This window comes from Astyanax mexicanus, chromosome 15 (assembly GCF_023375975.1).
Source record: "Astyanax mexicanus isolate ESR-SI-001 chromosome 15, AstMex3_surface, whole genome shotgun sequence".
In the NCBI taxonomy this organism is placed as follows: Eukaryota; Metazoa; Chordata; class Actinopteri; order Characiformes; family Acestrorhamphidae; genus Astyanax; species Astyanax mexicanus.
Genome location: NC_064422.1, coordinates 13539357 through 13565067, shown reverse-complemented (window position 1 = coordinate 13565067; position 25711 = coordinate 13539357). Strand labels below are relative to the sequence as shown.

At 35.6% G+C, this 25711-nt stretch overlaps 1 protein-coding gene and 1 long non-coding RNA gene across 5 annotated transcripts in view; one reads left to right on the top strand and one right to left on the bottom strand.

Moving 5' to 3' along the window:
• Positions 1-14608, top strand: part of dock1 (dedicator of cytokinesis 1) — a 280761-nt gene extending 266153 nt beyond the window's left edge. For both annotated transcript variants that reach the window (XM_049464935.1, XM_049464936.1), the window contains exons 49-52: positions 1108-1306; positions 4166-4331; positions 5572-5723; positions 13247-14608. In XM_049464935.1, the coding sequence (XP_049320892.1) occupies positions 1108-1306; positions 4166-4331; positions 5572-5723; positions 13247-13342 (613 nt within the window). In that variant the 3' untranslated portion in view covers positions 13343-14608. The remainder of the gene's footprint in view (positions 1-1107; positions 1307-4165; positions 4332-5571; positions 5724-13246) is intronic.
• On the bottom strand, positions 372-24866 carry LOC111192403 (uncharacterized). 3 transcript variants are annotated; one of them, XR_007424511.1, is made up of 6 exons: positions 24638-24865; positions 22924-23031; positions 17065-17120; positions 13183-16506; positions 12835-12943; positions 372-1178 (listed from the first exon to the last, which is right to left on the bottom strand). It is a non-coding gene; the product is annotated as an uncharacterized LOC111192403 (long non-coding RNA). The 3 variants fall into 3 exon arrangements; XR_007424510.1 differs by having other exon boundaries at positions 12835-16506; positions 22919-23031; positions 24638-24866; XR_007424509.1 differs by having other exon boundaries at positions 12835-16506; positions 24638-24866.
• Between the last annotated feature and the right edge of the window lie 845 nt (positions 24867-25711).

Here is a 25711-nt window from a genome sequence, read left to right as displayed (position 1 = left end):
CTATTAAATAAATAAATAAATAAGTAATTAACTCTTGATGAGTTCAGCACAGCTGTTAACTGAAAGCCTGAATTCCAGGAGACTCTACCTCATAACTGAGAAATTCTAGCAGAGATGTGCAAAAACGCGGTCATCTTAGCAAGAATGTAAAATATGAAACATATATAAAACTTTTTTGTTTATTAAATAATAATTCCATATGTTTTTTTTTTTGTTCATAGTTAGGATAAGTTTAGTATTAATCTACACTGCTGTTTTTAGCAGAGTTTAAACCAGTTACAAAACAGATTTTACTGAATTCAGACAGTGATGATGAAGACTGGACCTATACTCAGTCATCAGATCAAATGTAGAAAAAAATCTTAAATTAGTCAAGTCAAGTAGTTTTATTGTCAATACTGCATATGTACAGGACACACAGAGAATTAAAATTACGTTACTCTCCTATTTATATATATAAATAAAAATAAATAAGATATATAAAAGAGTGGGAGACACTATATGTAAAATACAACAAGACACAATAATCATATGTAAGACAAGGGCAATAGTGCAATATTGATGGTGATTGAGATGGAGTGACAGTATAAATAGAACCTGTATAGAGGTCTAGTAATAGTCTAGTAATCTAGTAATAGTCTAGTAATCTAGTAATAATCTAATCTAATATAATCTAATAGTCTAGTAATAATCTTGTTAGAATTGTTATTAGTTAAATGTCCTTCATGAATGAAATTCCTTTAAGCTCCAACATCCGTATAGAGTTGCCATGACACCCTGCATCTCTATATGCCATATTTCTATTTCCGTCATCGCTCCAGAACAAACGCCAGCAACTCATTTCCTTTAGCTCTTCATTTTACATGTGTGTCAGTGTGATATTAAAGATCGCTCTGACATGTGCCCTGTCTCTCCAATCTCCTCCCCTCCCACACACTTCCTCCTCTCATCACTCCTCTTCTTCTTCTTCTTCTTCCCATCTTTCTCTTTTCATCATCGCTCAAATTTTACATCGTATTTTTCCATGTTTTCATGCCAATACGTTTTTCCGCTCTCTGGCTCACGTTCCCTTCGGCCTCCTCTTCTCCCTTCATGTGTTTTCAACAGCTTTGCCCTGGAACCACTCCTGCCCAAGAAGCAGCACTTCAAATCTCAGGACAAGCTGGACCGAGACGAGCCTGAGAAAGACAAGAAGGACAAAAAGAAGGAGAAGAGGAACAGTAAACACCAGGATATCTTCGACAAAGAGCTGAAAGCCGCTGATATACCCGCGCAGCCCGCTGAGGCCGTGATTCTGTCTGAGACGGTGAGAAAAAAACAATCAAACTCACACACAAAACAATCTTATCCAGCCTTCTCTTCAAAAAGTCTACAATATCACAACAGATCAAATTAACCCAAATCACGACACAACAGACGTACAGGGGTTACAGGGGTTGGACAATGAAACTGAAACACCTGTCATCATTTTAGTGTGGGATTTTAGGTTTCATGGCTAAATTGGAGCAGCCTGGTGTTCAATCTTCATTAATTGCACATTGCACTAGTAAGAGAGTGTGAAGGTTCAATTAGCAGGGTAAGAGCACAGTTCTGCTCTAAATATTGCAATGCACACAACATTATGGGAGACATACCAGAGTTCAAAAGAGGACAAATTGTTGGTGCACGTCTTGCTGGAGCATCTGTGTCCAAGACAGCAAGTCTTTGTGATGCATCAAGAGCCACGGTATCCAGGGTAATGTCAGCATACCACCAAGAAGAACCAACCACATCCAACAGGATTAACTGTGGACGCTGGAAGAGGAAGCTGTCTGAAAGGGATGTTCGGATGCTAACCCGATAATTATAGTTAACTCTCTGTCTGACCGAGAGAAGCGTAAAAAGCAGCATCAGTCCAAATAAACTTAAAATAAATTGTGCAGTGAGAATCTATAGCACAAAAAACAGGAACAGAAAACAATGAAGTTGATCTTTTCACTGTTTCTGGTTTTAAATTGCAAATAAAAAAAATACAAGGATCATTGGAAAGCTTTGAGGTAGATTAAGTTTGCTTTGAGTTGATAAAGGTTGAGAACCCCTGATCTACTGTAATTTTTAACAGATTTAATAAAAATATGAAACTAATACATTAACAAATTACCCTGTTTTCTAATGCATCTATTTCTGCAACATGGTGCGGCCACCGTGGTATAAATTAAGAGTGTATGTGTTTTGTAAAGAGTAAAGCCCATTAAAACGGCATAATAATGATAATAATCATTTAAAAGCTTCCTGGACCCGTGCAGAGTAATATGTTCTCTGGAGAAAAAGCTGTATAATACAGCGGAATATGCAGTGACATGATCCTGGCTTTTTACAGAGCACTATGAAAATTGCCTCTCTCCAAATATCAAAATGATTTCTCTCCACACTGAAGGATTTATTAATTTCTCCACTTAGTTCTTTACGGTCGCTCGGGCCGGAAAGCGTCTCGCTGTGAGACTCGTTCTTTACCAGCCTGAGTCTGTTCTGTTAAAACTAACTCTTCCCCCCCCCCCCCCCCCCTTTGAGTCTTATTCCTTTCTTTTATTGTACTCAACCTCCCTCCAAACCCTCAGACCTTTCTGTAATTTGGATTTAAGAATATTTCAGTCTTTATACGACATGGGTCTGACCTCCCCGGTGTTATTCCACTCCACTCAATAAGAACTCAGCAAGATAACGGGGAAAGAGAGCTTGTTTTTCTGCCCTGTGTTGCGATCGCTGCCTAATAGCAGCGGTTATTAGATCTGCTTTAGCTCAGAACATATAATATAACCCTTTATATTCCTATTTTTTTCTTATTTTTTCCCCCTCCTCCCTCTTTCTCTCACTCTAGGGTTACCATCCATCCTGTAAAATACAGAACGTCCTTTATTTGTCAATGAAATGTTGCGTACCGTATTGAACCAATATGCAAAGTGATTTGTTCTTTATTTCCATAAATGTCCATATCTTCACTGTCCAATGAAAAACACTTACCTCCAAAACAATAACTTTACAGGAGAGAGAAAAACCCCTTGCAAACTGTCAATGTAAAAAGAGTTTATTTCAGGTCATTTTGAAGAATTTCTATTGGTCCGTTCATTAAGAAATTTTGGCACAGTGTAAGAGACAGTTTCTCTGTTCAAATTTTGTAGTAAACTATAAATCAACAAAAATAGAGAAGTGTTTTTCATAGGACAGCGACGAATATGTATATCATATCTATACATATCTACAAACATATATATAAATCTATTTATTTGGGGAGCGTCCCTTCCTTTTATTTCTGAAAGGTGGCAACCCTATCTCACTCTCTTCCATTAATAACAGTACTATTAGTGTTAATTCTGACTCTTACTAGTCTAGTCTCTTTTAATAGTGAAGTGGCTCCTGTTAATCATATGGAATAAATATTCAACTAATCATTCCGTCGCTCGTTCAGAGCTTTCTCTAGTTTAAAGTCTAGACAAGCCGATACATAAAATATAAAGACACGAAAAGGAGAGATTTCTGAATTATAAAGCAACTAGAGCACCTAACTAGGGCGACTGCACCTAAAGAATATTTTAATTGATTAATCTAATCATTCATTTTTCAATTAGCCAATGAACTAATGACCAACTCTAAATAATAACTGAGAACTGAGTCATTGTTCTGTGCTTTGATTCACTTGACCGCTAGAAAGCAGAGCAAACCAGAAAATAAGGTGTTTAAAATCTGTGAGACTTTGAACATGATGATGGGTTGAGAATAGAGTCTCAGTGATTCTCACTGAGTGAATCGGTTCAGGAATCGAGTGCAAATTTGAATCAATGATTCAAATGATGAGTGTAGCATGCAACACTACTTTTAATATTAAAAATAAATATTTAATAATTTCCTAAAATACGTAGTATGCAGTTCAGGATATTATTCTACGACAAAAAATGTACAACTTGATGCGCCATTGTTCATTTTAACAACCCTTTTCCATCAGTGTTATGTTTTTGTTGTTATTATGACATATATCCACCTCACCCACAGGATGTAAATCTTTTTTGCAGTATTTTTATGTATTTTTGAGTTTTAAAAATGGCAGGAAATAAAGTGAATGAATAATTATTAATCACTCATGCATGCTATAAAATCTCTAATTCTTTCTTTTAACCCTTTGTGTTGACAGATCAGTCCACTACGTCCCCAGAGGCCGAAGAGTCAGGTGATAAACCTGGGGGGAGATAAGAGGCTCTCGGTGTCTCCGGCTCCTCCTGCTCAGCCAACGGCTTCATCTGCTCCTCCACCCATCACCCCCAGACTCAAACTCTCCTTCAGCACCCTCTCCTCCTCCAGTAAGTACTTCTTCATTCAGTTATACACGCAGGAATCGCCAGAATTATCACACACTATCTCAGGGCAGATCCCTGAGCATTAATTCACTGTGGTTTTAAGGTTTTGACCTGCACTTATTTATTTATTCTTTCTTGGAGGAAAGATTTTACCACTTTGCTCAACTGTGTGCCTGAAAATGTCATGATTAGTTTTTAGTAGTTTTATCTATTGAATTTCCCATAATCAGAAATGTATATTTAGACACCAAGATCACTAAAACTTCTGATCGTCCAATCACAGTCTGGGAAAACAAACACATGGAAAGGTGGCCATATTGGAAAATGGCAGCCATATTGGTTTTGCTTTTTTTTGGTGTGGCTTTTGGAAAAAAGTAGGTCTAGAAGGGGATTTGTGTCAAATTTGTCAAATCAAAATACTTATTATTCAAAATATTGCAATACTGTATGCAAGGTGATATAAACCACCCCTAATTATCACATCAGGGTTCTACTTTTATACTGTTTTTATCAAAAGATTATATCTGTCCAGTATCATTTATTTTACTTTAATCCTGGATATTTGAAGATATTTGGAGTGCATTATTATTAGGATCATGGTATTCTAGATCATTGACTTCTGTCACAAATCTGATAAAATACTTGTATTTTTTAATATCATATCATATCGCCAAGAGTATTGTTATCGCGAAAATACCTTGAAATATTGTAATATTATGTTAGGGCCCACTCCAAATACTACTAATAAAGTATCACTCCAGTATAATTTATTTTACTTTAATCCTGGATATATGGAGATATTTGGAGGGCATTATTATTATTATTATTGTGCAGTAGTGTATTCTTGAAAGAAAAAAAAAAAGTGTTGTTGTATCGTCAAGAGTATCGTTATTACAAAAATACTATGAAATATCATGATATTGTTTTAGGCCCATATCGCCCACCCCTAATACCGTGATACTTCTATATATTTACATTTCCTTACACCTCTACGATTCACATGCACATGTTTTTAGCACAGTTCTCATTTAGACGCCTTGTATCGTCACAGTATTCCCTAAAGCCGCCTGTCCTCTTCCTCCTCTCGCCGGGCGTCTCGGTGTGAACTCCAGTCCTGTAACAGGATCCTGAACTTGCTGTTTCGTCATCTTTGCCGCAAGATTTCAGATCATCAAAGGGCGTCCACTGTCCTCTCAGAGCGTTTACCGCGAGTTTCACCCTCTGTTTCTTTTGTTATTGGCAGATCTGGAGCTGAATGGGATGGGCTACGGAGAAAAGGGCGAGACTCCGCCTCCTCTACCAATCAAAAGCAGCATGGGTGATTACGGAAACCTGATGGAGAACCCGGAGCTCGCCAGCCCGACCACGCCTCCTCCACCTCCTCCACACCAGCGGGTAAATCACACACAATCATCCACACTTAATAATTCATCATGTACATTAAAAAATACATATTAAAATAGAAAGGAAAGTAAAAATATCTGTAGATGTCAATCAATCAACCAACCAACCAATCAATCTTTATTTTCACTGGTAAATACATTGAGGGTAACCCTTATTTTCAATGCATCCAAGATTACAAAATTAAAGGGACTGAAAAATAAGTTTAAATTATAAAAAACAAGCAAACAATATAAGATTTAATCAAGAAGAAATAAAATAGATTTTTAATAAAAGTAAACGCAGACAGGCTAAAGTGTAAAGCCATAAAATGATGAATAAAAAGAGAAATAATTAGAATAATAAAAGATAAACACAATTAAAGACATAGAGGATTAAAATAACACCACGATTATAAAAAAGGTAAATGATGGAACTAAAATAAATAATAATGAAAAATGTAAAACAAAAAAAAATTAAAAATAAAAGGACGAAACGAATAAAATAAATGAAACGGTAAAAGAAAAAACTCAACTAAAATGCTGTTTTCTATTTCTTTCTATTTTGATTAACACAATTATTGTTTTATGTAATAAGACACCACTAATATAAATTAAATTCCACTCAGCTCATTTATTTTTAAACATCACCTACTAAAAGAAGAAATAAGATGAATTGATTAAAGCTCACCTTCCGTCGTTTTTTCTTTCATTTTAAAATGTCTAGTTGTGGTCTCTAGTATGAATGAATGACATGTGAGCCGTTTTTGTAAAAAAAAAGTGCTCAGGTGTCTCTGTATAGCTCTTTTTTAATGGACTGTTTTAGGGGTGTGTCCAAAATGACCGGATTCCAGCTTTGCTCATGAATATTCATGCATGCAAACAGCATGCAAATATCTCTCCTCTGATTGGCTAGGAGCACTGCGACGCCCCTCCACCGCTCTGCCGCTCACTGCCTCCCACCTCCTAACTGATGAGCGGTGATGTTGCGTCGCTTCAGCTCCGCCTCTGGGAGTTTCTCGAGCCAAGGTGGGCTGGTCTGTGAGTTTCTGCCTACGTAGGCAGAAAGATCATTCAAAATTCACCCGTTTTTCGGAGGGGGGGAGGGGGGATTTCTTTGCTTAGCTCCTGCAGACAATGGGGGCTGCAAAACAGTTTAATGTGCAGGTGTACACATTCAACTCGGAGAGACCTACTGTATTCCACAAAAAACAAGAAAAATCGGATTTTCGCGGAAGGTGAGCTTTAATAATATTTATACTTAATCACAGAATATTGTTGTTTTTAATCGGTTAGCACCACCCATTTTTAGTCATGAACATTAGAGGCGCTATTTTAGCGATCTGAAAGCAAACTGTAAACTGTGCAGCGTGATTTAGGGCATGTCAGTGTGTCTTTGCTATCGTAACGACGGGAAAAGTACACATTGTGCAGCTCAAAACACAAAAGTAATGTACTAATTATTTTAATTAATCATGGATGTGGTAAATATTTTGGGTGTAACGTGAAAGAGTCAGAGTGTCTCTTGCTCATCATTCCCTTTAAGAGTAGATCAGGCGTCGTCGGCGTGACAGAACGGCTCTAACCTCGAGCTTTCTCACGTAAACGCGCATCCAGAGAGCACGTAAAACAGCTGAGAGTGCAGCCCGCTCTCACGCAACATCACCGACGCCCACGTTCACCTGTATCCTTACCTGTACTGTACTAGTGTTGTCCCTATCACATGTATTGCCTCAGATACCATAGCAACACCTTAGCAACCACTAACGGTATGAGCCATTATAGCTGCGCTCAAAATATGGAAAGATCGCATCCAATTTGTCTCTTTAGGATTTTCTTATTCATGTAAAATATACAATTTTAATAAAAAAAAAAAAAAATATATATATATATAAGTTGTATATACCAACTAGGGCTGGGCGATATGGAAAAAAATCTTATTACGATATAGTTTTTCATATCAGCCGATATCGATATGTATCACGATATAAATCAAATCACTTTCTGTTACACTTAAAGGTTTCTATTTTTACTCAGAAGTGACAGAATAAGGGAGTTATGGACAAAATCACTAGCAGGCTCAGAGCCTTGTGGACAGACACTAGGATGTTAACATCTTGCCAGGTGGGTACAGCTTTTAAATTAATTTTAAAAAGGGGACAAATATATAAACTAAAAAATATGTAAGACCCTTTACATTATATGTCTGTTTAATTTAAATTGCAATAACACTTTATTTATTTTTATAAAATTATATTTAATCAAAAGATCATTCCCCTCCCTGAATGCAGGCAACTACATAAAGCAAAATACAAGAGTATATCACAGTGTTCATTTTGACAGGTGATTTTGATACAGTCTTAGTCTTTTCACTAAAATGTATAATAGTTTTAGTTACATTTTAGTCTATCGGATATTATTAGTTTTAGTCAGATTTCAGTCTAGTTTAATTTTGGTCATATAAAAAGTATGTATTACATATGTTTTACTGTTTTTCTATTTTCTATTTGTTGTAATTTTAGATAATTTACTGCTTATGTTTTTTTTAAATAAGAGCCTTTAGTTTTTTTTACATTTAAATTAAGCTAACATTTAAATATTTTTAAAAAAGTGGCCTATAATGGAGGTGGGAGGAATAAAGTCAAGTTTCTGAAATGATCCACTTCTACTGCAGTACAGATTTATACTAACATTACTGGCTTTCAGTAGACTAGACTTACATTACTTAAGTGTATTTAAAACTCCAGTTCAGTAACAGCAATGTTTAGCTCAGTTCAAATACAGCTAGACAGATTATATAATCTTCTGTATTTAGTAAAATATCCAGCATAACAGACTCTCTATCTGTTAAAAACTATAAAACACAAAGACAGAGGAGAATGCTGCCCTCAGGGTTTTCTAACAGAAACAGTGAGAGTTAGGAAAAAAGATGGAAAGTGCTTCCTTTCTGTGTGTTTATATACTAACCCCTCACTCGTGCTGAAGTTAACCTTAATTTACACGAAACGTGGATTAACACGGCTAACGTGCGTTACCCATTAGTTTATTAGAATGTAAAAAGCAGTGAAAGCATCTTAGCTAATGATGACAGATTGCACAGATCCCTTTTACACCTAAACATCGCTAACTTTAAACTGGAGACAAGCTAATCTAACTAGCAGCAAACAGAGCAGCGTTTACCTGCCTTCAGAAATCTGAACAAGCTCACCTCTCTAAATATCTTGGAGACGCATGCCTCATATTTAAAAGGTGAGTTTTCCAGTGTAGCGCCGCTGAATAGTATAAATGAAGTTTATCCAGTAAATGGGAGAGAAGGAGCCGCTATGTGAGGAGTTCAGAGTGGAGGGGCTCGGGGGGGTGGGGCGGAGGGGGATGGTGGAGAGGGGAGGGGAGGGGTTGTACTGGGCTGAGCAGCAGTTCAGCGTGCTGCCTGGTCTCGTGCTGCGCCTTTTCACAACGCTACTTAAACGGGAAATAGAAAATTTAGTTTATCGAATTTCTCGCCCCGACTTATCGCGATATATAGTTTCCTCGATAACTATCGATATCGTTTTATCGCCCAGCACTAATACCAACATGCGGTTCTTACCAGACAATTGCTTACTACATAAATTAATGGAAACCACGTATATGTATTTTTTTTTTTTTTTACTTGAATGAACCAACATTAAAACGTTTAAAACACAAAAGTACAAAAAACTAAGTACAAATATGAAAGTTTATGCATATGTAAACCATGTGACATCGTATTGGTGTCACTCAGTTGAAAAATGTATTATATTGGATTGTATTAATCACCACAATATAAAATCATGATTTATTTATTTTAAAAGCTGGTGTTTCCCCTGTGGGAGGGAGACTGTACTAATAATAATAATAATAAAGTGTGATTTAGGCCTACAAGACTATAGCTTTTACTGTTATAATGCTAAGCTATTGTAATATCTCAGGGTAGTTTGGATGCTTTTTAAATGAGAATATTTTAATGTACTGAGAGCTCATTGAGATAGATAATGGAGAAAGTAAATGCTAACCCATATTCTACACTCAACAATATAAAACTTGCTAGGAATCAGGGACAGCCCTTGTAAATATAATTAGATATATTAATAATATAATAAGTAAGACACAGTGGCCCTAAAGCTCTTTATGACTGAAATACATAATGTAATGACATTTATATTTACTTACCTAGAATGATCTACAGTTGTGGTCAAAAGTTTACATACACTTGTAAAAAAACATAATGTTATGGCTGTCTTGAGTTTTCAATAAGTTCTACAACTCTTATTTTTCTGTGATAGAGTGATCGGAACACATACATGTTTGTCACAAAAAAACAGTCATAAAATTTGGTTCTTTCATAAATTTATTATGGGTCTGCTGAAAATGTCACCAAATCTGCTGGGTCAAAAATATACATACAGCAACATTAGTATTTGGTTACATGTCCCTTGGCCATTTTCACGGCAACTAGGCGCTTTTGGTAGCCATCCACAAGCTCCTGGCAAGCTTCAGGTCGAATGTTTGACCACTCTTCTTGACAGAATTGGTGCAGTTCAGCTAAATGTGATGGTTTTCTTGCATGAACCCGTTTCTTTAGCACTGTCCACATGTTCTCAATGGGGTTTAAGTCAGGACTTTGGGAAGGCCATTCTAAAACCTTAATTCTAGCCTGGTTTAGCCATTCCTTTACCACTTTTGATGTGTGTTTTGGGTCATTGTCTTGTTGGAACACCCAACTGCGCCCAAGACCCAACCTTCGGGCTGATGGTTTTAAGTTTTCCTGCAGAATTTGGAGGTAATCCTCCTTCTTCATTATCCCATTTACTTTCTGCAAAGAACCAGTTCCACTGGCAGCAAAACATCCCCAGAGCATAATACTACCACCACCATGCTTGACAGTAGGCATGGTGTTCCTGGGATTAAAGGCCTCACCTTTTCTCCTCCAAACATATTGCTGGGTGTTGTGGCCAAACAGCTCAATTTTTGTTTCGTCTGACCAGAGAACTTTCCTCCAGAAGGTTTTATCTTTGTCCATGTGATCAGCAGCAAACTTCAGCCGAGTCTTAAGGTGCCTTTTCTGGAGCAAGGGCTTCTTTCTTGCACGGCAGCCTCTCAGTCCATGGCGATGTAAAACACGCTTGACTGTGGAGACTGACACCTGTGTTCCATCAGCTTCCAAATCCTTGCAGACCTGCTTCTTGGTGATTCTTGGTTGACTCTTGACCATCCTGACCAATCTCCTCTCGGCAGCATGTGATAGCTTGCGTTTTCTTCCTGATCGTGGCAGTGACACAACTGTTCCATGCACTTTATACTTGCGTATAATTGTCTGCACAGTTGCTCTTGGGACCTGTAGCTGCTTTGAAATGGCTCCAAGTGACTTCCCTGACTTGTTCAAGTCAATAATTCGCTTTTTCAGATCCACACTGAGTTCCTTTGACTTTCCCATTGTAGCTTTTGTAGCTGAGTCTAATCACTGGGTCAAATGAGCCCTATTTAAATGGGCTCATGAGAAGTCAACAGCTGTAGTCAATCAGAATCACTTACAAGAAGTGAAGAGGCCATGACATGAAGCTAATTTGATTGACACAACTCGCTACATCACCAAAATTGACAAATTTTGTTGCTGTATGTATATTTTTGACCCATCAGATTTGGTGACATTTTCAGCAGACCCATAATAAATTTATGAAAGAACCAAATTTTATGACTGTTTTTTGTGACAAACATGTATGTGTTCCGATCACTCTATCACAGAAAAATAAGAGTTGTAGAACTTATTGAAAACTCAAGACAGCCATAACATTATGTTTTTTTACAAGTGTATGTAAACTTTTGACCACAACTGTACATTGGAATCATGTCACAATAATGACTGTAGAAGCCATAAACAATGCAACTAAAAATGTAGAACTTAAGCGACCACAGGTCCTCTGCTGATTGGCTGCACCATAATTTTATTAATCACCTTACAACCACAAATTTAAATGTATTTTATTGAGATTTTAAGTGTGTTCAGAAACAAATATTTGGTGGAATAACCCTGTTTTGTTTATCACAGTTTTTTTGTTTTTTTTTACATGCATCTTGGCATCATGTTCTCTTCCTCCATCAGTCTTACACACCGCTTTTGGATAATTTTATGCTGCAAAAATTCAAGCAGTTCAGTTTGGTGGTTTGATGGTTTGTGATCATCCATCTTCCTCTTGTTTATATTCCAGAGGTTTACAATTTGGTAAAATCAAAGAAACTCATAATTTTTGAGTGCTCTCTTATAATTTTTTTTCAGTGCTGTATATTACAGTATTAGACTCATCTATAAGTGAGGGAGAATGAGCACTTCATTTCTAATAGCAGCTGCCGTAGCTGCTGACATCGAGACGTTGAGGTGTCGGAGTTCCTCACCCCAGCACAGGATGTTCCTGGAACCCTATTAAAACCATCATCTTGCTCGCTGTATCTTCTTTAAATGAAGGTATAATTGCCATTTTGCTGCAGTAATCAGAACAGAAGGCTAAAGTAAACCCCAGAGAGAATAAAGGAGGCAGTAGAAGCAGCTCCTCGCTGGCGGCTCGGCCACGCACAATTATGTGGGCCTGGCTCGTGATCTAATGGAGGCCAGTGGAGTCTTTAGGTTAATTAAACACTTATTAAACTTTTCATGGCTGGAATTTAAGAATACAGAGCCGTGGAGTGTGTATATACTGTATATACAGCTCTGTAGAAAAATTAGAGCACTTTAAAATTATGAGTTTCTTTGATTTTACCAAATAGAAAATCTCTGGAATATAATCAAGAGGAAGATGGATGATCACAAACCATCAAACCACCAAACTGAACTGCTTGATTTTTTGCACCATAAAGTTATCCAAAAGCAGTGTGTAAGACTGGTGGAGGAGAACATGATGCCAAGATGCATTAAATTAAAACTGTGATTAAAAATCAGGATTATTCCACCAAATATTGATTTCTGAAGTAAACACGAGGCAACTGCATGGCCTCCATCCACATGGTTGAGCACTTGTGGAAAGCTGTGCTCCTCAGTGCAGCACAGTTTTGCATAGATATTTCCAGTTACATCTGAATTCACACTTTAAATCCCAGAAAAAACTTCTTTTTACCTTTTGTTTTGCTGTTTTCCTTGGGTTTTGAGAGCTCAGCGCTGGATCAGCTCTTGATTGGCCCAGGCGTGAAACTCACGAACGGGGAGGGGCTGGTGTTGTCATGGGCCTTGTTGTTTAATTTCGAGATATAGATTGTTGAAAAAAAAAAGAACATTTTGCAATGTGAAATTTTTCTAATATCATGCAGCTATACTCTGAAAGCTCTGCATCTTTTCTATTATTTCAGACATTTCTCATTTTCTGTAAATAAATGCTCTAAATGAGAATATTTTTATTTGTAATTTGGGAGAAATGTCTGTAGTTTATAGAATAAAACAACAATGTTCATTTTACTCAAATATATACCTATAAATAGCAAAATCAGAGAAACTGATTCAGAAACTGAAGTGCTCTCTTCTCCTCTCTGCAGCACCTTCCTCCTCCACTGCCGAGCAAGACGCCTCCTCCACCCCCACCGAAGACCACGAGGAAGCAGGCGTCCATCGACTCAGGGATCGTCCAGTGAGTGCCGAGGAGAAAACGGGTGAATAGATTTGGACAGAAAGCTCAGCATTCCTCCCTCCAGAGCTTTAGCTCCTGTGATTTGGGTTCACCCTCTCTGACAGTGTGACAGAATGAAGAGTTCAGCAGAGCGCTCTCATAATCTCCACGCTGAAGGACAAGGCTGACCTGTCCAGGGACTCTGTCTCTCACCCACTCATTATTAGTCAAAGCCTCATCCCAAGTGTCAGTGCCAGGTACAATATATATCATCTATTTCTCACCTCCGCCGGCCTGTAAAACCAAAACGCTCTGGTGAAGCATGCGGCGGCGGCTACCGCCAACAAATCACGCCTGGACTCATCCTCCTGCTGAACACGGCGGCGGCTCCTGCCCAGACAATTTATCAGCCTGCAGTTCCAGATTGTCCTTCTCCTTCTTTTCTCCAGTGTGCTGATAGAGTTGAGATGAGTCGAGATTTATTGAGACATGCTCTTTTTCTTTCTTCAGTCTTTCAATTTCTTTTCTTTCTTTTTATTTCTTCTCTTCCTCCAATCCAATCTCAGCTTTTATGACCAAGACATGCGACCAACTCGAGTCGAGTCAAACTCAACTCACTTTCCAAAGCTTATAGGGTTTTTTTTCCTTGTTACATAAATAATCAGAATTAGAATCTTTCCGATTTATAATTTCATGTTTTCGTTCTTTCTTTCCTACATTTTTTTTTACACATACATTTATACATTCTCTTTCTTATTTGCTACTTTTTGCTTTTGTGATTGATTGATTGTGATAAGAGATATGTTTTGCTCCTCTCCTCAATATATACACACACAGATATGTACAGAGGTTTGTATATATATGATTTGTATTTTATTGTTACTCTATTTTTCTTTTTTTGTTTCAGAAGTGAGGTCAATTTATTGTGGCCTTTTTGTATTAATATTAACTTTGCATCGAATTAACTGGCATTTTTATTCCAAACAGACAAAAAAAAGGGCTTTTAGGATTTTCAAGGACAGGGACTGTATAAAAGTACTTCTTAGGAAGTGCGATACTTTACTGATTTATTGATTTATATGGGTGTTTTGTTTTTGTTTTTTCCATTCCTTCTGCCTTTTCTTTATTTTTGTTATTTTTTTTATTTTTATTTTTTGGAGTGTACACAACTAACTCCCACTGTACTATCATTGTATAGAATTTGTAATGTTGTAACCTTAGGTTTCAATAAATTGTTGACTGTTCCAAATTCACTACTGACTTAAATAAACTCAATGTATGTATTTTTAAACCTGCTGCTGATGCAGCGCGCCTGTGCTGTGCTGCTTTCGTCCGTCTGATGTGAATCACTGCCGATGTGCTCCTGATGCCTCCCTTCACTTCAAAGTGCAATCGATGGCTGACCCTCACCTCCACTCTGGGGAAACGCAGGAATCGCTCTTTCAGCTCGGCTTGGTTTCTCTCTCCTGCTGAAATGTATTCATTTTCTCTCAGCAGTTTACATTAAAGGAGCTGCAGGGCTCTTTAGATCACAGCTGGAGCTGAACTGAAGGTGCTGGAGTTTAGCGAGAGGTACACTGTTAGAGATACGGTACCAGTCATAAGTTAAATTCAGTCTTTCTTCATTATTTTAGAATATTCTGCATAGCAGATTAACCCTCCTGTTGTGTTTCAGGTTAAATTGACCCGTTTAAAAAATTTGAAGATATAGAAACAAAAACAAAAGTATTTTTTCCAGTATAAAACTTGTTCCGCTTGCCATAATTAGTGGAATCAACATATAATATAAAAATGGTTCGTCTTACATCTTTGTAACCCCCACCATTAGTGCTGTACTACTATATGATAATAAATATGATGGACAATAGAAAAGTGTCTCTTACCTTCTATCGTTTCTACAGTAATTTCATCAATTATTCATGCAAATATATAAAGTAAGCTATGATGAAATGTATTGACGTGGTCACTTTGCATAAACTCGGTTTATATAAGTGATGATAAATAATCTTCACAAAAAAAGCTTCATAATGTGGTTTTGCAACGCAATTTTCGCCCAGCACTACCCGCCATAAACAAATACTAAAGCAAAAGTGCAATGTTATGTAAAACTGTGTTTTAAATGTTGGTCTTTTAAAAGTATTAAAATAGTGAAACAGTAAAAAAAAAAAAATTGTAAACGTATTTTTTTATGAAAATGAGTGAATTATCCTAATTGAAGCATTACCTGTTAGAGGTAAGGAACACCATTACACTAAATATTGAGAGAATAATTAGTAACACTGCTTGTTAGGAATATGTTTGGTTTCTCTTTTGGAAAGTTAAACATGCACAGGGTCTAACTTACCCAGGAACACCATTACTGTTCCTGATAAATAAACACAACAGGAGGGTTAATACTAAAGTCATCCAAACTATAAAGAAAAACATACAGAATTATTTAGTAAACAGAAAAAAATTGTTAAACAAACCAGAATTTATATTTTAGATTCTTCAAACTAGGCTCCTCTTGTTTAGATGATCAGTTTTGAACATCTCTGCTGGATTTTCTCAGTTTTATGAGGAAGAATCACCTGGAATTCAGGCTTTCAGTTAACAGCTGTGCTAAACTCATCAAGGGTTAATTACTATAATTTCTTGTCTCTTAATGTTAAAGTTTGAGAGCATCAGTTAAAGTAAAGTAGTGAAGAGGTAGAGTTACAGGTAAACAGTGAATAGTGAATATTTGAGTAATGTTCGAATCCAGATTATGAGAAGCAAAAACTACTCAACTAAATGAAGACAAAAAAATAACAATGCAAAAATGAAGGTCAGCCAATTTCAAGAACTTTGAAAGTAAACTCAAGTGCAGTCACTGCAAAAAAGACCATCAAAAATGTTATAATGATTAAACTGGCACTCATCAGGACTCAAGCTCATCAGAGTAAATGCTTCTTCACAGAGTATTTTGGTTTGTTTAACACTGTTTTTAAGTTCCTTCATAATCTGATAGACCACTTCACTATTAATTTACTATGTAAATTAACATTCAATTGTTAGTGTATGTGCAACAATGAGAAAACCACACTTAGCTGTTTACTCAGTGCTGGAGGAGGCAAATGCCACAAGCTGAGGACCTCGATCGGCCAAGCCAGTCGAGGGAGCTTCTTGCAGATCATCCGGAGAGTGTGTTCCTCCACAATCACCATGTTCCTGTAGGTAAACACAAGATAAAATATAAAAACACAGTAACACATTACTGACAATTAAAGGGACCTTACAAATTAGGAGAAGATAATAAAGACAATTATCTTATTTTTTGCACTATAAGGCACATTTATAATCCTTCAATTTTCCCAAAAATAGTCAGTACTCCTTATGTATTAATTCTATTCATTACGCGCTAACTCTTTAGCCGTTCAGAGGCAAGTATTGTCAGACTGTACTCTGCACGTTTACCATGTTAAAACATGCTACGTGGAACGAACCGCTAGCTAATACCTCCCTGCTTACCGGAACACTCAGGGTTCCTCAGTGTAGTACTGTCAGGCGGCATTAGCCGTTTGCTAGCTACTAGTAGTTAGCTGCTAATGCTCCAGCCTTAGTGCTCGAGAAATTGGAGAATCTAAGCTTACTGTGAATTAAAGAAAGCACTTTATTTACTCACCCAAATAAACAGTTTTTAGGAGAGAAATCTGTGTAGATTAACATCCAGCACTCGATTTACTTTGTAATAACAAAAAACCTTTTTTTTTTGTTTTGTTTACTTACCTTAGCTTTACTTAACTTAGTTAGCCATCCTCCCCACCACCACTCAGCAACGAAACCTGCGGTAAGATACGGTAAGATTAAACAAGTATTAAAAATGTCTGAAATGAGACCACCAGCAACATGAGCTAAACCAACTATGACCAAGTGACCAATCAGAGCTTACACTTGTTCCAGCCCTAGTATTAGGGTTGCAGTTATCAATTATTTTAGTAGTCGAGTACTCTACTGAAAAATCGATTTGATTAATCGAGTAATCGGATAAAACATATTTGTTTGCTTAAAGAGTAATTAAAAATACACAAGAGAAAACAAGACATTTCACATTTCAAATGACCAACTGGTTTCATTTCAAGTTATATTTTTAAATTCACAACAAACATTTCCAAACTGCAAATAGAAATAAATAAAAGAATAATAATAATTTAATAATTACTACTTTAAAAAATAAGCTAAATTATTTTCAACAAGGATTTCTTGTATCAAAACTATAGGGAATTAATCAATAAAAAGGCATAAACATTTGCATTATGTTGTGCATCTTAGCTTCTAAACAGCAGAGATGTTGAACAGTTCGTCTCACCGAGCCGGTGACGTGTGTTTATTTATAAACTCCTTTTTTGTTTACTTACATAAAGCCTGTATTAAGTTTATTTAATTATCTGTTTTTGTAAACTAACCACACACATTAGACAGTATTCCTAATAATCAGCGCTGTCGTTATGTTATTAAGGTACAAGAGCGAATACACGCTGTCCAGCCTAAAATACTCCATTATTACTGCCCCTTTTTTCTCGTAAGTTGTCGCTCTTTTCCCGTGGTGCTTCAAAATACCCTCTTCTCAACTAAAACCTCCGCCGCCTCCTCCTGCTTTCTGTACATGGGTGACGTAGCGCTAAGTGCGTTGTCATATTAAAAGCGTGCATTATCACGCACAGAGTTTTGTTTTATTAAATAACCGATTACTCGAGGCAAAGAAAATTACTCTATCAATTTTTTTAATCAAGTAACTCGAATTACTCAAGTAATCATTTCACCCCTACCTAGTATATATATATACATATAAAAAAAAAAAACCCCGCAGTGGTTCAGTTGCCTCACAGGTTTTACCTGTCCTCTTATTCCTTACAGCAGATATAACCCTGTCCTGACTGTCACCTGCTGTGATTGATTTAAAAGTCATGAGCAGTTTACCTGCTCCTGTATCCACAGGCTCCAACAGCCCCCAAAATAAGGTTAATCACATCCGTAACTGTCCATAGAAATGATTATTTCTGTCTGTTTTAAAGCGAGTCTGCTTGTGTAGAGGGTCTGGAGGTGATGGAGTGACTATAAGAAGTGTGTAAAGGACACCGTGTGGAGGTAAAGACTGTGAATGGCTGCTCCTGGGGGGCTCTTTAAAGGTCCTGTAAAAGTCAGAAGCCTCTCCTTCAGGGCTCAGAATCGCTCCCCCCTTTTAAAATTCTTGTGTCGTTTTATGCAAGTGGCTCTGCACCATCTTGATTTTAATATAACAGTAATATATTCATCCAGAAGTGGCCATGAGCTAAATTGAATCCATCTTTCTCCCTGATTGTTCGTTTCTACCTCCCTGCCTCAGTCAGGCCCTGCTGCGGAGGAGGAAGTGAGCTCATCTGGATCCAAATCAAATCACCAAAAGCCCAGAGCCTCCAGCCTCCTGAATAAGCTGATAGGACAGTTTATTAATTCCTAAATTAATAGTACAGGACTTTTTAGTTTAAGCGGTGGTGATGTCTGTGTGACTATCAGGACTTTCATGCAATTTACATCTGCATTTTACTTATTAATATTATTATTATTATTATTAGTAGTAGTAGTATTGGGACACTTGATCATTAATAAGTTGTGTTGTGAAGAGTTAGAGTTGTACACCGGTGCATCTCATAAAATTCAGTTCAATATGTGAAATTCGTGCATTTTACACAGACTGATCTATTTTAAGCGTTTATTTCTTTTATTTGTTGATTATTGATTACGGCTTAGAGCCAATAAATAAAACCCAAAATTGTGTCTCAGAAAATTAGAATATTATCTAATTATATAAGACACATTGGTACTTTTGTTTGTCAGTGTGGGCAGTGTGCCAAATCCTGCTGGAAAATGAAATCCGTATCTACATAAAAGTTGTTTTCAGCAGAGGGAAGCTGTAAGATATGAAGTGCTGTAAGATTTTGTGGGAAAACAAAACTGCACTGACTTTAGACTTAATAATAAAACACAGTGGATCAACACCAGCAGATGACAGACATGTCTCTCCAAACCTGATAACTTTTATGGAGATGCGGATTTCATTTTCCAGCAGGACTTGTTAAAATAAGTTTTTCTTGTCTTTTATTGGATTTAATCTCCACTGGATGATGGAGCAGCACTGCTGTGAGCATTTGATTGATTGCAATCAGCAATAAAAGCATTAGAGAGATCGGGACCGGGTTTGTATGGGTCATGAAAAACCTGGAAAAAAGTCAGGGAATTTAAGCCTTTTCCAGGCTTTGATAAGTTTTGGAAAAATAAAAATACCCAGAAAGTTTTGGAAAAGTCATTAAAAATGTGGTACATAAATCGTTGTGTTTTAGTTTATTGCTGGTTAAAATCTATTTTGAGCTACACATAGATCAGCTCAGAGTTAATTCAGTAATTTAGATCTGCACAATGCAGCTTTAAGGATCTGACACACATTTTATTATTAAAAATTGTGTCAAATTAATTTTAGGCCTACTATAAAATCAATTTTGATTATAGTTTTAGTTGGTTTTTATTTTTTTATGTCAGCACTGATGTTTTAAAAATCATATTGTCATAAAAATTTGCCATAAGGGCCTGGAAATGTCTATATAAATTTCACCTCATCATATCTTTTCCACCTCATCAACCCATCCAAAACAACTCATCCAAAAGAATTAAATGGATGGTGCTCCATCGTTCAAGAGAACACACTTCTACAGCTCCACGGCTCAGTACTATAAGGGATTTACACTAATCAATTCCACATCTGGCTTTATTTCATGTTTATCTGCTCCAGAGAGTGTCCTATTCTACTGGCAGTACTTCACTCGAGGTTTAAGGGGTAATTTGTTCCTCCACTGAAGGTCAATGATCCAGACCTGGCATGTTTACTCCGTGTTCACATGATAGTGAGAAGATCTTAACTTCCACTTGTATAAAATTAGAATTAAAAGCATTTCATGCTCAAGTACTTTGTTTTTGGTGGGACATTAATATTGGAGGGCACGGGTTGTAATTACCTGCGTCTTGGTAAAAAAACATGCTAGCAGATTAATCAGTTAATCAGCCAATAACAGAATAATAAATAGCATTGCTCTATATCAAATGGACATATTAAATGCATGTTGATTACGTATTTAAAGAGGCACTAAACCCCCTGATTTATATTTGCTGAGCCTCAGCTTAAATTTGAAAAAGTAAAATAAAAATAATAAAATGGGAGGGGTTGTTTGGTTGGAGTACTGGGTGATGTATGGGTTTAGGGGCAGGGCAGAAGGAAGAGCTGATTGGCTGAGCTGCAGCAGCTGATGGATGCACGTCTAAATAAAGTTGTGATTCAAACCATTATTGTGTCACGTTTTTTTTGTTGATGCATAATCGTGAATTAACAGCAGTAAAGATGGAATTAAGCTGTTTGCAAAACAACCAGACTCAGAAACTGCTTCATTACAAAAGCTGTAAGACCCTTAAACTCACCCTAAACACACTGCGCTGCACTTCAACTTTACAAGGACAATTACTGTTTACACACACTGTCACTTTAAACCGCACTGAAAGACTTTATCTTGTACTGCTCTCAATTCACGATTATGCATCACCAAATAAACGCCTAAACCCATACATCACCCAGTACCCCAACCAAACAAACACTGTCACTTTAAACCACACTGAACTTCACTCTGGACTTCGTGTTGCTGCTACCTGTCTACTCTCCCTGTCTATTTATCTTTATCTATTTTGTTCTTTATCTATTTTATTCTATCCTATTCCTTCTACTCTTATTTTGTAATCTATTTTATCTATATTTTCTATTTTAACAACAGCCCTTGGATGTAAACTGGATCGTGAGATCACAATTTCGTTCCACCCCATGTACCAGGTGTGTGTGTGTGTGTGTGTGTGTGTGTATGCATGTATGTATGTATATATATATATATATATCATTCCAGGAACAGGGTTAGAGACCACTGGTTTAAATTATGATTAAAAATGTACTAAGAGACAGAGGCAGTGGAAGATTAAACCGGCTTCTATCCGTGGGATTCGTGCTTCTACAAGAGAGTCAGTATAAAGTGATCTCAGAGGAGAGAAATCACACAGGAGAACTTGGGGAGGTTATGGACCAAGTGAGCCACAGTGTTCTCAGTACTCTGTAATGGGGGCATTTAAGGGAACACTGTAAGGGAAATTAAATGTACTGGCAGGAAAACCCAAATGTCAGAGGAAGACGATGTGTCCCTGAAGTTAATGAGCAAATATATAAAGCACACAGTGGAGAAAATAAAGTACTTAATGCTGCCGATTAGTGCTGTGTGATATGATGATAAATATCGTGGGGACGATATTGTGAAAAGTGTCTATCATCTCTACCGTTTCTACAGTGATTTCATCAATTATTAATGCAAATATATAAAGTAGGCTACGATGAAATGTATTGGCATGGTCACTTTGCATAAACTCGGTTTATATAGGTGATAATAAAATAATCTTCACAAAAAAAAAAAACGTCATGTGGTTTTGCAGCGTGACGCTGCTTTACGTTATTTGAGGGTCAGGCGCGGACACGCCGGTTTAAGAGGTGTTTACATTATTAAACTCATGAGAGCTGAACAATGGAGACGCATTGTTCTTTTACAATAATTAGCTACTGCATCTACCTCATCTGTTTTTATTTGATACATATATATTGCTGCACTAAAAGGTAGTAATTCTCATTTGTGAAAGTTTGGTTTAATGTAGCTTTGAAATAAAGTTGGAAAAAAGTAAGCAATGATATTTTGTCATATTTTTCGAAGAATAACTGAAAACATACTTAAATGTGGTATATCGTGATATAAATCGTTATCGTGATATAAAAAAAAAATCTCCCAGCACTACTGCTGATTTTGCAAGTTTTGCCACCTACAAAGAATGGAGAGATCTGTCATTTTTATCGTATGTTTATTTCAATTGTGAGAGACAGAATCACAAGATAAAGCTGAGTGAGGATACGGGTGATACCGGTGACTTTATTTTCCATTAATTATCATTTGATATAATCTGATTTATCATTGATAAATACGACCTGACAACAATAATAAATACCTTGTCTTTGGGAATTATTATTATTATTATTATTATTATTATTATTATTATTTAAGGAGCTTTTCTCCTGCATGTATTTGTCTAATTTTGTAATGATATTTGAGTTTAAAACCCAAAATCTTCGTAACTGCATCTGGCAGTACTTTCATAACCATTTGGTGTAATAACTCTTTATATGAGAGTTTTTAGAGGTTCAGATGCTTGTATTACATTTGCCCCCCATTAAACCTGGATTTTATTAATATATTACACATTTTGGCTGTAAAAACTATGGCTATAGAGTTCTAGAAAAAAAAATATTATTTAAATAAATAAATAAATAATAATTTAATTTTAATGAGAACAGATTAATCTGTTTCTGCTGCTCTGTCTGTGCACTAAAAGCCATAACTAAACTAAAACAACACATGGATGTGATGCTACAGCGTTAGCATTAGCTACTTTTGAAGTGGAGAAATCAGAAAAACACAACATGCGCCTACAATTATTAAGGGAAAAAGAATGAAAATAAGGCTAAAACAAAACAGACCTCACCATTACATGTCCCATCAATTACCAGTTGGATGTGAGAATGTGAAAGAGGTCCAGTCTGTGGAAAAGGTGAGCATTTCCTCCCAACTCTCTGAAGATCTTCTCAACAATCTGCAACAGCAAAAAGAAAGAGTAGATCAGTTTTCTGACTTTATTTTGCATTTAACTGAACATATTTACAACATTATAAACTTCTGTACAGAGAAAATGAAGTGGGCACAGAGGCCTGAAAAAATTAATAAATAAATAAAAATAAATATATATAGCTTTGACATATCTCAGTCTTAACTTAACTCAGTTATCTGTGTCAAAAATAAATCAGTTCAAAGTTATTATATATATATTTTTGGTTTTATCTGTAATGTCTCTACTGTCTCTAACCTTACTCTGAAGCTGATGATCCTCTTCAGGAAAGACTATCTACACAAATAAAACATTTTTTAAAAGGCAAATTCTTTTTTATGTATTTCTTGTTGAATTTATTTATGTCTTTGCAACTGTTTTAGCAACACAAAAGCTGTGTCCAGTATAAAGCACATAAAGGAGTTAAATTTGTTGGTTGATAAATGAGGTGTGTTGCCGGTGTTTTGTTTAGCTTGTTAACCCTGTTTTAATGTATGTTTTAATTAGTTTAAAATAACTTGTTTTTATTATTTTGTTTTTTGGAAATTATTTAATAACAAAAGTAAAATAATAATAAATATACATACATACACACTTTACATGCTTATATATATATATATATATATATATATATATATTATTTCCCTTAAAAATAAACAAATAAATAAAAGTTAGCATTATTCTAATTACGACACAATTAACAATCTTGTAATTTAAAGGATCCACTGTTGTTTAGGAGTAAAATGTACACAGAATAAAATGTACAGGGTTCTGGACATATTTATTTACTACAGAATGTGCGAGAGGTGAGTTTATAAAAAGCCCATTTATTCCGGTGTTTTGTCAGATTGTGCTACCTTGTCAAACCGTGCTAAACTAGTGTATATTCAAAGGTAAAAACACACCAAAATAAGCAACATATGGCTTGAAGCGGAATATTTGGATAAACTAACTCACTGTATCGGGGTAAAGTTAGAAAACGAGACATCATTAGGCAAACAAATACGTGAATGACATATGAATTACAGTGAGTTTGGGTTGAAGAAGAAAATATACTGAATTACCATTTAAAAATTGTTCTAAACAATTGATAAATAATAAAACAGAAGTGCAAAAAATCTAGTCCTAAACAATTAAGTTAATAAATAAAAACAGGAACGTTGCAAATAAATCTTGTTCTGAGCTACTGATAAAAATGCAAAAATTCTTATTTTAAACAATTAATAAACAATAAAACAGAAAAGTAAAAACATCCTAATCTAAATAACTAATAAATAAAATCTGTAAAGTGAAAAAGAACCTTATTCTAAACAGTTAATAAATAACCAAAGGAAAAACGTATTCTAAACAACTAACAAATAATAAAAGCAGAAAAGTAAAAAAAAAAATCTTATTTTTAACAATTAAGTAATTAAAAAAATCTTCTACTAAACATATAATAGATTATAAAATCAAAAAAGTGCTAAATAAAATCCCTGTTAGCTTAGTAAAAACAGAAAAATGCCAAATAATCTAGTTCTACACTACTAATAAACAGTACAACACAGTTAGCTTAGCATAGTCGTCTCGCGCGATAATTAATAAATGAACTCACCTGTGTGAAACCCCGTATCTTCCCGTTAATAACGCTTCCCGCTCCGCCGCGCAGCGCCTCTCCGCTCCCACAGCTCAGCGGTTTAGGTAAACAAGGGCTTAAGTTGCTAAAACTGCCGAGTTTATCACGTTTTTACCACAAAAATCAGCTTTTATCTCAGTTTTTCCTGCTTTATTATAGAGAGGCTGCTGCCCGCGGCCGCGTGACCCGAGAGGAAGTAGTCAGGTTAAGGTCAGCAGCGTTTCCTGCGCAGATTAACGCAATCAGTCATCCTATTGGCTGAAACCTGTGACGTATTACATTAAAAATGTGAAATATTCTGAAAATAGTAAAAATAATTATTTCTCTGGTTAATAAAGTTTATTTTCGTCAAACATTTCTGTCTTTATTTATTTATACTATTTCCTCAGCTTCTTAATTGATTTTATCTTAAATCTGGCTTTAGTTTGTCTCATAAAAAATAAATACAGTTGACAAGTCGCAATATTACACAATTAAAGTCATAACAATACAAAATTAAAGTCGTAATACATCTAGATTAAAGTCACAATATAACAATAGGCTTACACATTATTTCCGTTATTCAGAAGGACTACATTTTTAGTCTAATATCATGATATTAACGTTTTACATATTACAATTATATTTGGTCTAAAATAAATTTTTAAAAAACGTACTGGGATAAATTATCAAATTGATCAAAATTAAAATATAAACTTCCCACTTAAATAAACATATTAAAATATTGTATTATTATTATTGTTATTATTATTATTATTATTATTATTATTATTATTAATATTTTTATTATTATTATTAGACCAGTTTTTTAATTTTATATAGTGTTACAAATTTAGAGCTCCTCTCATATGAGTCATTTATAGACAGCTGTCACAAATTATTTTTATCCATTTTAACTTCCTTATTTTTACAATGTACAGTTGGAAGAGTTGAAAGAGTCTTATAACTGTGTATTTATAAAAATATATATATATATTTTTTATATTTTAGTTTATTGAAAAAATAATATTAATTAATAAATTAGTATTAGCATCTCAATTATTCACATTTCAC